Below are 11,842 nucleotides of genomic sequence, written 5' to 3'. Positions count from 1 at the left end.
GACATTACAACCCCTCACATACCTGCTGCACACCTGTCAAATGAGTTTTGTCAGCTGTACAGGAGGCTTTTCAAAAGAAAACGTCTTAGGACATTTATTAGAACATTCAACACATTACAACATTCATGACTCAGAGTCTAAATAAAACTGCACACCTTCAATCACACCTTGGTTATGTATTTCACTGCTTTCCTCCAAAGTAGCAATAAATTAGGGAGTTGTCCAAGAGCCAGTTCCTCTGGGAAACAGAAAGAGACCCTCAACAAACATAGAGGGAGGGATTTTTTAATTGTTCCAAATACTTGCTTACTTGAAAAAGTAACTAAATAACTGATTACTTAAAGTGAAAAACGAATGTGTTAGGTTCCTCTTAACCACAAAAAAGTAATCTGAGTAATCTAACGTGTTACTTTGTAAGGCATTACCCCCAACAATGGTGATCAAGGAGTACAAGAGGGGATTAAACACACATCCTTGTGGGGCCCTGTGTTAAGAGTCAGTGTGGCAGAGGTGATGTTGTCTACCCTTACCACCTGGTGTTGGCCTTTCAGAAAGTACAGAAGTTTCCTCTTCCCTCTGCTTGTGTATGTGTGCACTGTGGGAGGAATGATGTTCTTTGGCAGAGAATCTCCTCTGCTCTCCACAGTGACTGGGCTCACAGTCCCTCCTCACATGAGTCCAGGGGCATATGTATGGGGGGGTTCATTTAATAACACTATTTTAGGGTTCATTTATCAATACATTGTGAATGAATGAACTGTTTATGACTTATGTGACATGAATGCAATTCAACCCTTCGCCACCACCCGTGCTCTTATTACAGCCTTATAAGCCCTGTAGGTCTACTGCACTGGCATAGATATATTGAGTGTAATGATTAAATGTATCCACTAGATGAAGCTCTTTCTCTTTTCCGCTCATGACTGTAGCTGGCACAGCAGCAAACAAATGTGCACTGTGGATTAATATCATTTAAAAGGCATGGAATCGTCTGGTCTCACTGCAATGCATTGTAATAGCATTTTACATACTTAGGCAGAACTTCAGGGAAAATTGAGAAATTCAACAATAACGAGACACCAATTTTGGAATTTGGAAGAATATGGATCAGTGGGATTCAATGCATTAGGAAATCAGCACACAAGCCAACAATAGATTTTTCTCAACAATTTTAATGTGACGTTACTTTTTTTTATATAAAGTTAAAAAAGCCCAGCAGTGTAGAAAATAAAGCTAGAATTCTTAATTGAACCAATAACAAAGCGGTCACCCCTCCTCTGTTTTGGTATGAGGCCGATAGATGGGCCTGGAGAAATGTAACCACTCTCAATTTGATATACAGAGCTATGGATGCAAGGACTGACCATTCACAATATAATAATTATAGTTTTACCCATGTTTTAAAGCTATACAGTGTTTGTTTACATTTCCATTGTTTACAAACATTGGAGTAAAACAAGCTTATATATTTATAAGTTATATTCTTCAAGAATCAATAGGTATATATAATTAATTTATAAGTCCTAAAATAGATACAGCAACTAAGGATTCTAGCTTTAAAGCTTTGGTAGGGCCGTTCATCTAGTCTGTTACAATATAAGGGTTACCAGATGGGCCCGAATCCTTCCATTAAAGGGCCCATAATAGTTTAAAAGTGGCTTCCTCAATTTCTAGTGATTTTGAAAATGCAAGTTGGGTTAAAGCAATGGTGGATGTGTTTTGGGAATTTGCTTTTACTAGTTCTTTCACACCAGTGTAGCTGACAAGGGGATAAAGAGAGGGGATATGAGGGTGAGGGGTCTCCCAGATACAGTATGGTTGGTGAGGAGCCAAGGATGTTGGAACTGAGAGGGGTTCATTCCTCTGACAATCTGTATGTAAACTGATATCAAGGTGTGTACTGTGTACACTGCTATGCTATTGTGTGTGTCTGTGTGTGGTGTGTGTGTGTGTGTGAGATCACTTCTTCTGCCTGCGGAAGAGATTCTTGACGCTCTCCGCCATAGGTTCGTTCATCATGTTCATTGGCTGGTTCTTCAGGGCAGCCTCCCGCATACTTTTGTAAATATACTCATTCTCTCTAAACATCCTCAGCTCCATTTCTGTCTGCATACGCATAGCCTAGGGAGAGGGGGAGGGATCAGGTCGTCAAGGTGACTTTAATCTTGGAGATCGTTCCCTGTGTGTGTGCATTTATGTGTGAGAATGCATGTGTGTGTGTGCATGTCTCATGTCTTACCTCAAGGTCTTTGGTGATGGGATGTGTAGGTCCGTGTGTTCTCTGCAGGATGGCATAGGCTTTACAGATCATGCCGTGTCCCACCTCTATCTTCCCTGCCTGCCAGTGGGTCACTCCTGCCCTCATGGTTGCCATCCCCAGGTGGGCGTTGCATGGATGGTATAGCTTGCTGTCAAAATATGATACAGTGATACATTTAATTACACAGTTTTTTCTAAACTCTGTTAATTAAGAGGTTTCTTATGGTCAATTGTACTTACTTGTATCCGTCCACCATTTTGCGTGCATAGTCAGCGGCCTCGTCAATAAACTGCAGGTAGGCTGATACCTCGCTGGCTGTGCTCCACATCCTTAGCTGGTAGATGTGTGTATCAGCCAACACTGGCTCCTGTTTCTCCATACACTCCCTGCATATCTTAATAACCTGGGAGGAGAGAGGAGGAGAGTGGGAGGTTTGATTCAGGCTTGGAATCCAGTGTGTGTGTGTCTTTATGTTGTACCTCATGGTAGTTCCCCTCCAAGCGAGCCTTATCCATCTTCTGCAGCATCTGCAGACTGTACTCTGTTACCTCCTTCACCTGCTCCTCAGGTACCTACAGGACAAGAGAGGACAGGAGAAGACAGGAGAGGACAGGTGAGGTCAGGAGAGAAAAGGACAGGAGAGGAGAGAAGAGGAGAGAAAAGGACAGGAGATGAGAGAATAGGACAGTAGAGGTCAGGAGAGGAGAGGAGCCCTGGTTTAGAGAAAAATATTATTCTTCTGCTCTGCTCCCACCTACCCCAGACAACACACACCCTTGGGCGGCAGGGTAGCCTAGTGGTTAGAGCGTTGGACTAGCTCCCAGAAGGTTGCAAGTTTAAACCCCTGAGCTGACATGGTACAAATCTGTCATTCTGCCCCTGAACAGGCAGTTAACCCACTGTTCATAGGTCGTCTTTGAAAATAAGTTGTTATTAAATGACTTGTCTGGTTAAATAAAGGATAGATAAAAAATAAAACACACACATTGGAAAGAGCACAGTCAACCACAGTGCAGTGTTCCTGGAGCTTGTCTAAGTGCCTTGCTTAAATCACATTTTATTGCCCGGATACACATATTTACTAGATTATATTGTGGATGCAGTGAAATGCTTGTGTTTTTAGCTCCAACAGTGCAGTAATATCTAGCCATACACAACAATCCACACAAATTTAAAAAGTAAAATAATGGAATTAAGAATGTCCAATGACTACGGAGTAAAGATATACAGTACCAGTCAAAAGGTTGGACACACCTGCTCATTCATGGGTTTTTCTTTATTTTTACTGTTTTCCACATTGTAGAATAATAGAGAAGACATCAAAACTATGAAATAACACATATGGAATAATGTAGTAACCAAAAAAGTGTTAAACAAATCAAAACATATTTAAAATTTGACATTCTTGAAAGTAGCCACCATTTGCCTTGATCACAGCTTTGCACTCTCTTGGCATTCTCTCAACCAGCTTCATGAGGTAGTCACCTGGAATGCATTTCAATTAACAGGTGTGCCTTGTTAAAAGTTAATTTGTGGAATTTCTTTCCTTCTTAAAACTTCTCCAGGATCAGTGGGCTCCTGGCGGGACAGTTGAGCTAACATAGGCTAATGCGATTAGCATGAGGTTGTAAGTAACAAGAACATTTCCTAGGACATAGACATATCTGATATTGGCAGAAAGCTTAAATTATTGTTAAACTAACTGCACTGTCAAATTTACAGTAGCTATTACAGTGAAATAATACCAAGCTGTTGTTTTAGGAGAGTGCACAGTTTTGAACATGAAAAGTGTTAGGCACATTTGGGCGGTCTAGATACAACATTTTGAACAGAAATGAAATGGTTCGTTGGATCAGTCTAAAATCTATATTGCACCTGGGCTGGAATAATACATTGTAGCCTTTCTCTTGAATTTCAAAGATGATGGTAGAAAAAAATACAATAAAACGTTTTTTTCTTTGTATTATTTTTTACCAGATCTATTGTGTTATATTATCTTACATTCCTTTCACATTTACACAGAATTCAAAATGTTCCCTTTCAAATGGTACCAAGAAAATGCATATCCTTGCTTCAGGGCCTGAGCTACAGGCAGTTAGATTTGGGTATGTCATTTTAGGCAACAATTTAGACAACAAAAAAAAGGGACCGATTCTTAAGAGTTTGAGCAATTCATTTGTGTTGTAACAAGGTAGGGGTGGTATACAGAAGATAGCCTTATTTGGTAAAAGACCAAGTCCATATTATGGAAAGAACAGCTCAAATAAGCAAAGAGAAACAATAGTCGATCGTTACTTTAAGACATGAAGGTCAGTCAATCTGTCAAATTTCAAGAACTTTGAAAGTTTCTTCAAGTGCAGTCGCAAAAACCATCAAGTGCTATGATGAAACTGGCTCTCATGAGGACCACCACAGGAAAGGAAGACCCAGAGTTACCTCTGCTGCAGAGGATAAGTTCATTAGAGTTAACTGCACCTCAGATTGGAGCCCAAATAAAGTAACAGACACATCTCAACATCAACTGTTCAGAGAAGACTATGTGAATCAAGCCTTCATGGTCTGATTGCTGCAAAGAAACCCCTACTAAAGGACACCAATAATAAGAAGAGACTTGCTAAGGCCAAGAGACACGAGCAATAGACATTAGACCTGTGGAAATCTGTCCTTTGGTGTCATGAGTCCAAATTTTAGATTTTTGATTGCAACCGCCTTGTCTTTGTGAAATGCAGAGTAGGTGAACGAATGATCTCTGCATGTGTGGTTCCCACCGTGAAGCATGAAGGAGGAGGTGTGATGTGTGGGGGTGCAATGTTGAAATACTCTACTCAACAAATTGGATGCAGTCTACTACAGTGCCATCCGTTTTGTCACCAAAGCCCCATACACTACCCACCATTGCAACCTGTACGCTCTCGTCGGTTGGCCCTCACTTCATACTCATCGCCAAACCCACTGGCTACAGGTTATCTACAAGTCTCTGCTAGGTAAAGCCCCGCCTTATCTCAGCTCACTGGTCACCATAGCAGCACCCAGTCGTAGCACGCGCTCCAGCAGGTATATCTCACTGGTCACCCCCAAAGCCAATTCCTCCTTTGGTCGTCTTTCCTTCCAGTTCTCTGCTGCCCATGACTGGATCAAACTGCAAAAATCTCTGAAGCTGGAGACTCCTATCTCCCTCACTAGCTTTAAGCACCAGCTGTCAGAGCAACTCACAGATCACTGCACCTGTGCATAGCCCATCTGTAAACAGCCCATCTATCTACCTACCTCATCCCCATACAGTATTTATTTATTTATCTTGCTCCTTTGCACCCCAGTATCTCTACTTGCACATTCCTCTTCTGCACATCTATCATTCCAGTGTGTAATTGCTATATTGTCATTACTTTGCCACCATGGCCTATTTATTGCCTTAACTCCCTTATCTTACCTCATTTGCACTCACTGTACATAGACTTTTTGTTTTCTTTTGTTCTACTGTTATTGACGGTATATTTTGTTTATTCCATGAGTAACTCTGTGTTGTTGTATGTGTCGAATTGCTTTGCTTTATCTTGGCCAGGTCGCAGTTGCAAATGAGAACTTGTTCTCAACTAGCCTACCTGGTTAAATAAAGGTTAAATAAATAAAAAATATTAAATGCTGGTGACGCTGTCAGGGATTTATTTAGAATTCAAGGCACACTTAACCAGCATGGCTACTACAGCATTCTGCAGCGATGTGCCATCCCATCTGGTTTGCAGTTAGTGGGACTGTCGTTTGTTTTTCAACAGAACAATGACTCAACACACCTCCAGGCTGTGTAAGGGCTATTTGACCAAGAAGGAGAGTGATGGATTGCTGCATCAGATAACCTGGCCTCCACAATCACCTGACCTCAACTCAATTGAGATGGCTTTGGATGAGTTGGACTGCAGAGTGAAGGAAAAGCAGCCACACGTGCTCAGCACATGGAAAAGCATTCCTCATGAAGCTGGTTGAGAGAATGCTATAAGTGTTTAAAGCTGTCATCTAGGCAAAGGGTGGCTACTTTCAAGAATCTCAAATATAAAATATATTTTGATTTGTTTAACACCTTTTTGGTTGCTACATAATTCCATAACAAATGGACCACAGAGTGAAGGAAAAGCAGCCAACAGGTGCTCAGCACATGGAAAAGCATTCCTTATGAAGCTGATTGAGAGAATGCCAAGAGTGTGCAAAGCTGCTCAAGGCAAAGGTGGCTACTTTCAGCAATCTCAAATATAACATATTTTTTGAATTGTTTAACACTTTTTTGGTTACTACATAATTCCATATTTGTTATTTCATAGTTTTGATGTCTTCACTACTACTCTACAATGTATAAAACAGTAAAAAATAAAGAAAAACCCTTGAATGAGTAGATGTTCTAAAACTTTTTATTGGTCGTGTATGTATGCTGGAATACATGTGGGGGTAGTATATAACGTGTCACTAGACATGTCTCACATGTCAGTCTCGTCTTGTCAAAATTACACACTGATTGACACCGATGACAACACGTTATTATCACGTGACAATGCATTGTGCCTTGTTACCAATGTCACCGTTGCAGATGCTCAATAATGTTCTCAGTTTTCATAATGATGCCATCTGTGTACATACTGACTGACAAAAGCCCTAGGAACAGAATTTTAATTCTATAGTCCCAGTACTCTAATGTTAGGGTATTGCTTTTATGAGCGTAGTCGTCGAGGGCAGCTGTCTTGGCTGGCTTTTGTCCTGAGTCTGACCTCTGAAGCAGTGACTCATCTAGATGTAGGAAAGAATGTGAGTGGACTCATGGCCTATTAGCAACTTTAAAGTGGTTTGATTTTATGTTACAGCTAGCAGTGATTTAGCCTACAGCAAGTCAACACATTCCCACAAGGCCTAGTACAGGATATGATGTTCATAAATCGAAAGCAACACAAGGTTCAGTTCTTTTCACTTTAAACAATAATCAGTCCTAGGACCCATCATTTGATCCTATCATAATAAGTCATGATCTGAACCCAGTGGGATATTTGTTGGTCAAATTTAAATGACATACATGGGTGGATTTCACATTCACATGCCCCTACCTTGACCCCGTCCACCTCCTTGCCTCCCATCTTGAGGTCATCTTTGATGTGACCTTTACAGTGTTCACAGGTGCAGTCAAAGAAGTAATGCATTTTCAGCTGTCTCTGTCTGTCCTCAGTCACGTTCAGGAAATCCACATAGGACACTGTCACCTCCTCACCCGGCTCGATCTTGCCCAGGGCACGCAGCTCAATCCTGGGGTGAGGAGAGGGACAGTGAGGGGGTTATGTGGGGTGCTCCGGAGGCAAAGGGCAGGGTGCATCTCAATAGTCTAAAATGGAATTCTGAGATGAACCCATAGCTACAGTTGTAGATCACTGACATGTGACAATGCACAGATCACCTGAGGGGTCTTAGGCAACATTTGGTTACATTTTTACACAGATCTTTTCATCAATATTTCCAAACACCAGCATAGAATTTGCTACTGTCTACTATCACTCACACGGCACTCTGTAAAAGACAGACAAGGAGATAGACAGAGAGAAAAGGAGACGGAGAGACAGGGGCAGACAGAGGGTGACGGAGACAGAGATAGACAGACAGAGGGAAACCCAAACACAATGTTCAGAGAAGAGCCAACAGCACAAATGGTGAAGGAAGACATGATGACAGGTGGACATTCCTTCTGTTTGCTGAGCTTGGCTTGCAAACAGGTGGTGCAAGTGACTTGCAGGACTGGAGTGGTGGAAAGGGGGAGGGCAGAGCCAGATATATCTAAAGATATGGCTCTGGGAGAGGTAGGTGGAGTTGTAACAGAATTAGTAAGTTAGCAAGTGTAGCAGATGAGGATTTGTGAAACTCACTCCTCATTTACAATGGTGCCCTGACCCCAATCTGCAATTGCTCTAAGATCAATGCTGGGGTCTCTGCGGAGTGAGCTTAGGGGGTGAATGTAGCACTTGGGGATCTGTGAAAATCCTCCACCTGAAGTGTCTCCACTTGTGCTGCCAAATTGCTAGCTATTTGGCATCACGACTTGGTAAGACACTTGAGGAAGGTGGTCATGTGTTTTTACGAGGCAGAGGTCCTGGGTTCGAGCCTCAGTATGGGTCGAATCAGGAGTGAGCAGTGTGATGTCCTTTACACAAGCAACCATTTTTGAATTGGTGAAGCAACTCAACTTTAAACTGGAAGTCAGGTCTTACTGAGCCCTTCCTATGAAGAACCCTGTTTCAAGTTTATGTCTGATAGTGATGCATCATAGGGGGGGTGGGTGTGAGGTTTTTATTGATGATGTTGGAGATGAGGATTTATGATGGTGAGATTTTAATTGATGATATTTAGGAAGTTGTTGGGGTTATACTATTGTACCAGAAAGACCCACCTCATCTGAGAGTGATACACAGTATTCACAGCCGACTGACTGAAAGACAAAGCAAGAAGCAGTTTACACCAAACACACACACACACACACACACACACACACACACACACACCAACACACACACACACACACACACACACACACACACACACACACACACACACACACACACACACACACACACACACACACACACACATACACACACACACACACAGCTTACAACTCAGTCAACCTCAATGCTCATGGTGTCCCTATTGTTATTGAATTACAGTACATACTTGCCATGGTTGAGGATGACAGTGCAGTTAGGCCAGCAGTCATGGTTGACCAGACACAGGTTAGGGAACAGACCCACTCCCACAGCATTTAGACCTCTCTGGTCACTCACTGTGAAGCCATTACAGTTGATCTACAGAGGGATGGAGAGGAACAGATGGACAGATGAAAAAAGGAAAGTGATAGAATAAGAAGAAACAGGAAGAGAAATAGGTAGAAATGGAGAGAAGAAAGAGAAGAGGGAAGAACCTACCACTCCAAAGATGTGCGAGATGTCGTCTACACGGTGTTGCTTGCTGTTGCGTGGCCAGTAGTCCAAGAAGTTGTGGATGTCCACCTTCAGCTCCTTCAGATCATCCTCTGGCATGTCACTGATGTGGTTCTCCAGATCGTCCAATGAGGTCATCTGCATGTCTGACATGACACCGCCCTCTTTATCGAGGCGCCACATGATGCGGGCGGCCAAACTGACAGGGACACGGAACATGAGTTGTTAGGTCAAACCTTGATGCTCATCCACAACATGATAATGACTCAATTGACAGTAAACTATTCAACATTGCACACTTTCTATCCCCCTGCATCCCCCATCTCTCACTCCCCATGCACCCCCCTAAGTCTTTGGCTCCTCCTCCTCTATTCCCCCTCACCTCACCTCACCCACGAACCACAAGTGCTACCCACACACACAATCCCTCCTCACCGGATGTTCTCATTGGGTGCCTTGCCGAAGTTGTCCCCGATGGCCCCAAAAGCCTTGATGGCTCCACACTCCAGCTTGTGTTCCTTCCAGCCAGCGCTCTGGCATGTCTTGTCACAGTACTGGGCGAACTTACACTGGCCACAGCGCTGCAGCTTGTCCTGTCTGCGGAAACAGCTGTGGCAGATCTTGTCTGCAAGACTAGTAAGAGAGAGGAGAGAGAGAGACAGAGATAGAGAGAGAGACAGAGAGAGAAGAGAGAGACAGAGACAGAGACAGAGACAGAGACAGAGAGAGAGACAGAGACAGAGAGAGAGACAGAGAGAGAAGAGAGAGAGAGACAGACAAGAGAGTGAGGGGAGTATGAAGGATGTGAATGGAAGAGAGGGATATATAGAGTTAGAGTTTCTATAGGCCTACTGCAGGCCACACGAGGTTTAACCAACTCAGTGGCCTTGTGGTCCTATACAGGGGGTGTACTTGTACAACAGAGAAGGCTGTTGAGAGGAGCTATATTAGGAAACACTCATTGTAATGGTTGGAATGGAATAAATGGAACAATATCAAGCACATCAAACATATGGAAACCACGTTTGACTCCGTTCCATTAATTCCATTTCAGGCATTTACAATCAGCCCGTCCTCCTATTGCTCCTCCCACTAGCCTCTTCTGTTGTACACACTACAGAAATAGGAGATTTGGGCCTTCTGGCTCCAGCAAAGTTTACTTGTCCAATGCTTACTTACTTACATGAGATTGAGGCTAGTTCGATGATCCACAGCAGGGGAAGAAGGATGGAAAAGTACATCCCCACATGACTTCATGTGATGACCTTTGACCCCACGTATCTGTCCCCTGCTGAGGTCATAGCACTCTGATCTTGTTGTTCACAAACTGATTTGTACCTATAATATCTTGTGAAGTTTGTTGTGTCTCTCCAGATAAACAAAAAATGCTCCACCACAATAATAATGTATTTTGCTTCTTGAGACCTAACCTGTCCAGGCCTGTCCCACTGCCCTGAGAACATGTGGTGTGACAACAGACCAGTTCATACGGCTGTCATCTAACTGTCATGTCCAATCATGTGCAGATGACAGAGAGAACTACAGCATAGTACAGTATAGAACAATACAGTACAGTAACATGGTAAAGTGCTGTATCTTCAACTAAACGATGGCAGGCTTTAGCCTATGTGTCAGCATGCATGGGACCTGTGTGTGACCTGTCCTCATCACCATTTTACAATATGTACATGTTTTGAACTAATTATATGTGGCTGTGAATAACACATGTTAATGGTTGCAGCCCAATTCTGATCTTTTGCCCAATAATTGGCAAAAGATTTGATCAGATTGGCCAAAATACCAATAAGTGGCAAAGTTTCAGAATTGGGCTGCCTGTGTAAACGCAGCCATAAAGACATATAACACGGGATCGGTATATTGGGCTCATGTGTGGTCGCCCATGCATTAGGAGTTAGTCATGTCTCATGTGCCCAGCCAAACCCCATCCATACTGCAGCATCTTCTTACCTGTCGAAGACAACTGCAGCAAAAGGGGGTTCTGAGAAAAGAACGTCTCCGGAAAGCAGCTCCTTAGTGGCTCTAAGGCCCCTCCCCTTTCCGGGTGAGTCAAACACCTCAATGTTGTCCATGTCAGGTGTGGTGGTCCGGTCCGAGAGACAGAGAAACAGTCCGTTAGGTTAAGGAGACAGAGAGAGAGAGACTGGAAGTCAGTACTGTATGGGTGTCCTCCACAAAGTAGATCTTTCACGTTCTTCAACAACTGCACATTCCACACCCCAATCTACTAAAATAGACTTCCACCACTTGAGCTGAACCAAGTCAGAGAGAGAAGGGGGTTGGTGTGGGTTTGAAGGGTGCCACTAAAATAGTCTTGAAGGAACCCTAGACCAAAATCACTACAATCGCATTCTAGTGTCCTTAAAGCTCATCTGCCATTTTTGAGAAAGTTACCATTACTTTAATGGTTTTATTGTTATTTTCCTTTGATCTGTTGAATCCCCCCACACCCCCACACACATTGTCCTGAGTTGGTCTCTCCTGGGTCCTGGGGAGTATTTTGGTCTCTCAGTTGGGCCTGTCTGTCAGGAGTCAGTTGTGGTGACGTTGGACAGCTGCTGGAAGCTAGTCAGACCCAGCACCACACTATCTCCTTTCCTCCACC

General features: G+C 43.1%; 1 protein-coding gene across 2 annotated transcripts; it reads right to left on the bottom strand.

Moving 5' to 3' along the window:
* Window positions 1-1,152: 1,152 nt before the first annotated feature.
* On the bottom strand, window positions 1,153-11,449 carry smyd1b (SET and MYND domain containing 1b). Of its 2 annotated transcripts, XM_024438245.2 has the most exons (10): window positions 11,188-11,449; window positions 9,655-9,852; window positions 9,205-9,418; window positions 8,954-9,084; window positions 8,673-8,711; window positions 7,345-7,540; window positions 2,740-2,832; window positions 2,500-2,663; window positions 2,240-2,408; window positions 1,153-2,121 (listed from the first exon to the last, which is right to left on the bottom strand). In XM_024438245.2, the coding sequence occupies exons 1-10, from the start codon at window positions 11,307-11,309 to the stop codon at window positions 1,960-1,962; spliced, it is 1,488 nt and encodes a 495-aa protein (XP_024294013.1). In that variant the 5' UTR covers window positions 11,310-11,449; the 3' UTR covers window positions 1,153-1,959. The 2 variants fall into 2 exon arrangements, with proteins under 2 accessions (XP_024294013.1, XP_024294014.1); XM_024438246.2 differs by lacking the exon at window positions 8,673-8,711.
* Window positions 11,450-11,842: the final 393 nt, after the last annotated feature.

The sequence above is a fragment of the Oncorhynchus tshawytscha genome, linkage group LG12, assembly GCF_018296145.1.
Source record: "Oncorhynchus tshawytscha isolate Ot180627B linkage group LG12, Otsh_v2.0, whole genome shotgun sequence".
Lineage (NCBI taxonomy): Eukaryota > Metazoa > Chordata > Actinopteri > Salmoniformes > Salmonidae > Oncorhynchus > Oncorhynchus tshawytscha.
This window is presented reverse-complemented; position numbering and strand designations above follow the sequence as displayed.

Excerpts from the sequence above, each read along its gene's own strand:
- smyd1b (XM_024438245.2), bottom strand. The coding sequence starts at position 11,309 with ATGGACAACATTGAGGTGTTTGACTCACCCGGAAAGGGGAGGGGCCTT. Across the intron at positions 9,419-9,654 it reads GCACCCAATGAGAACATCCG|TTTGGCCGCCCGCATCATGT; the intron begins GTGAGGAGGGAT and ends TGTCCCTGTCAG. Across the intron at positions 2,409-2,499 it reads AAAATGGTGGACGGATACAA|CAAGCTATACCATCCATGCA; the intron begins GTAAGTACAATT and ends ATATTTTGACAG.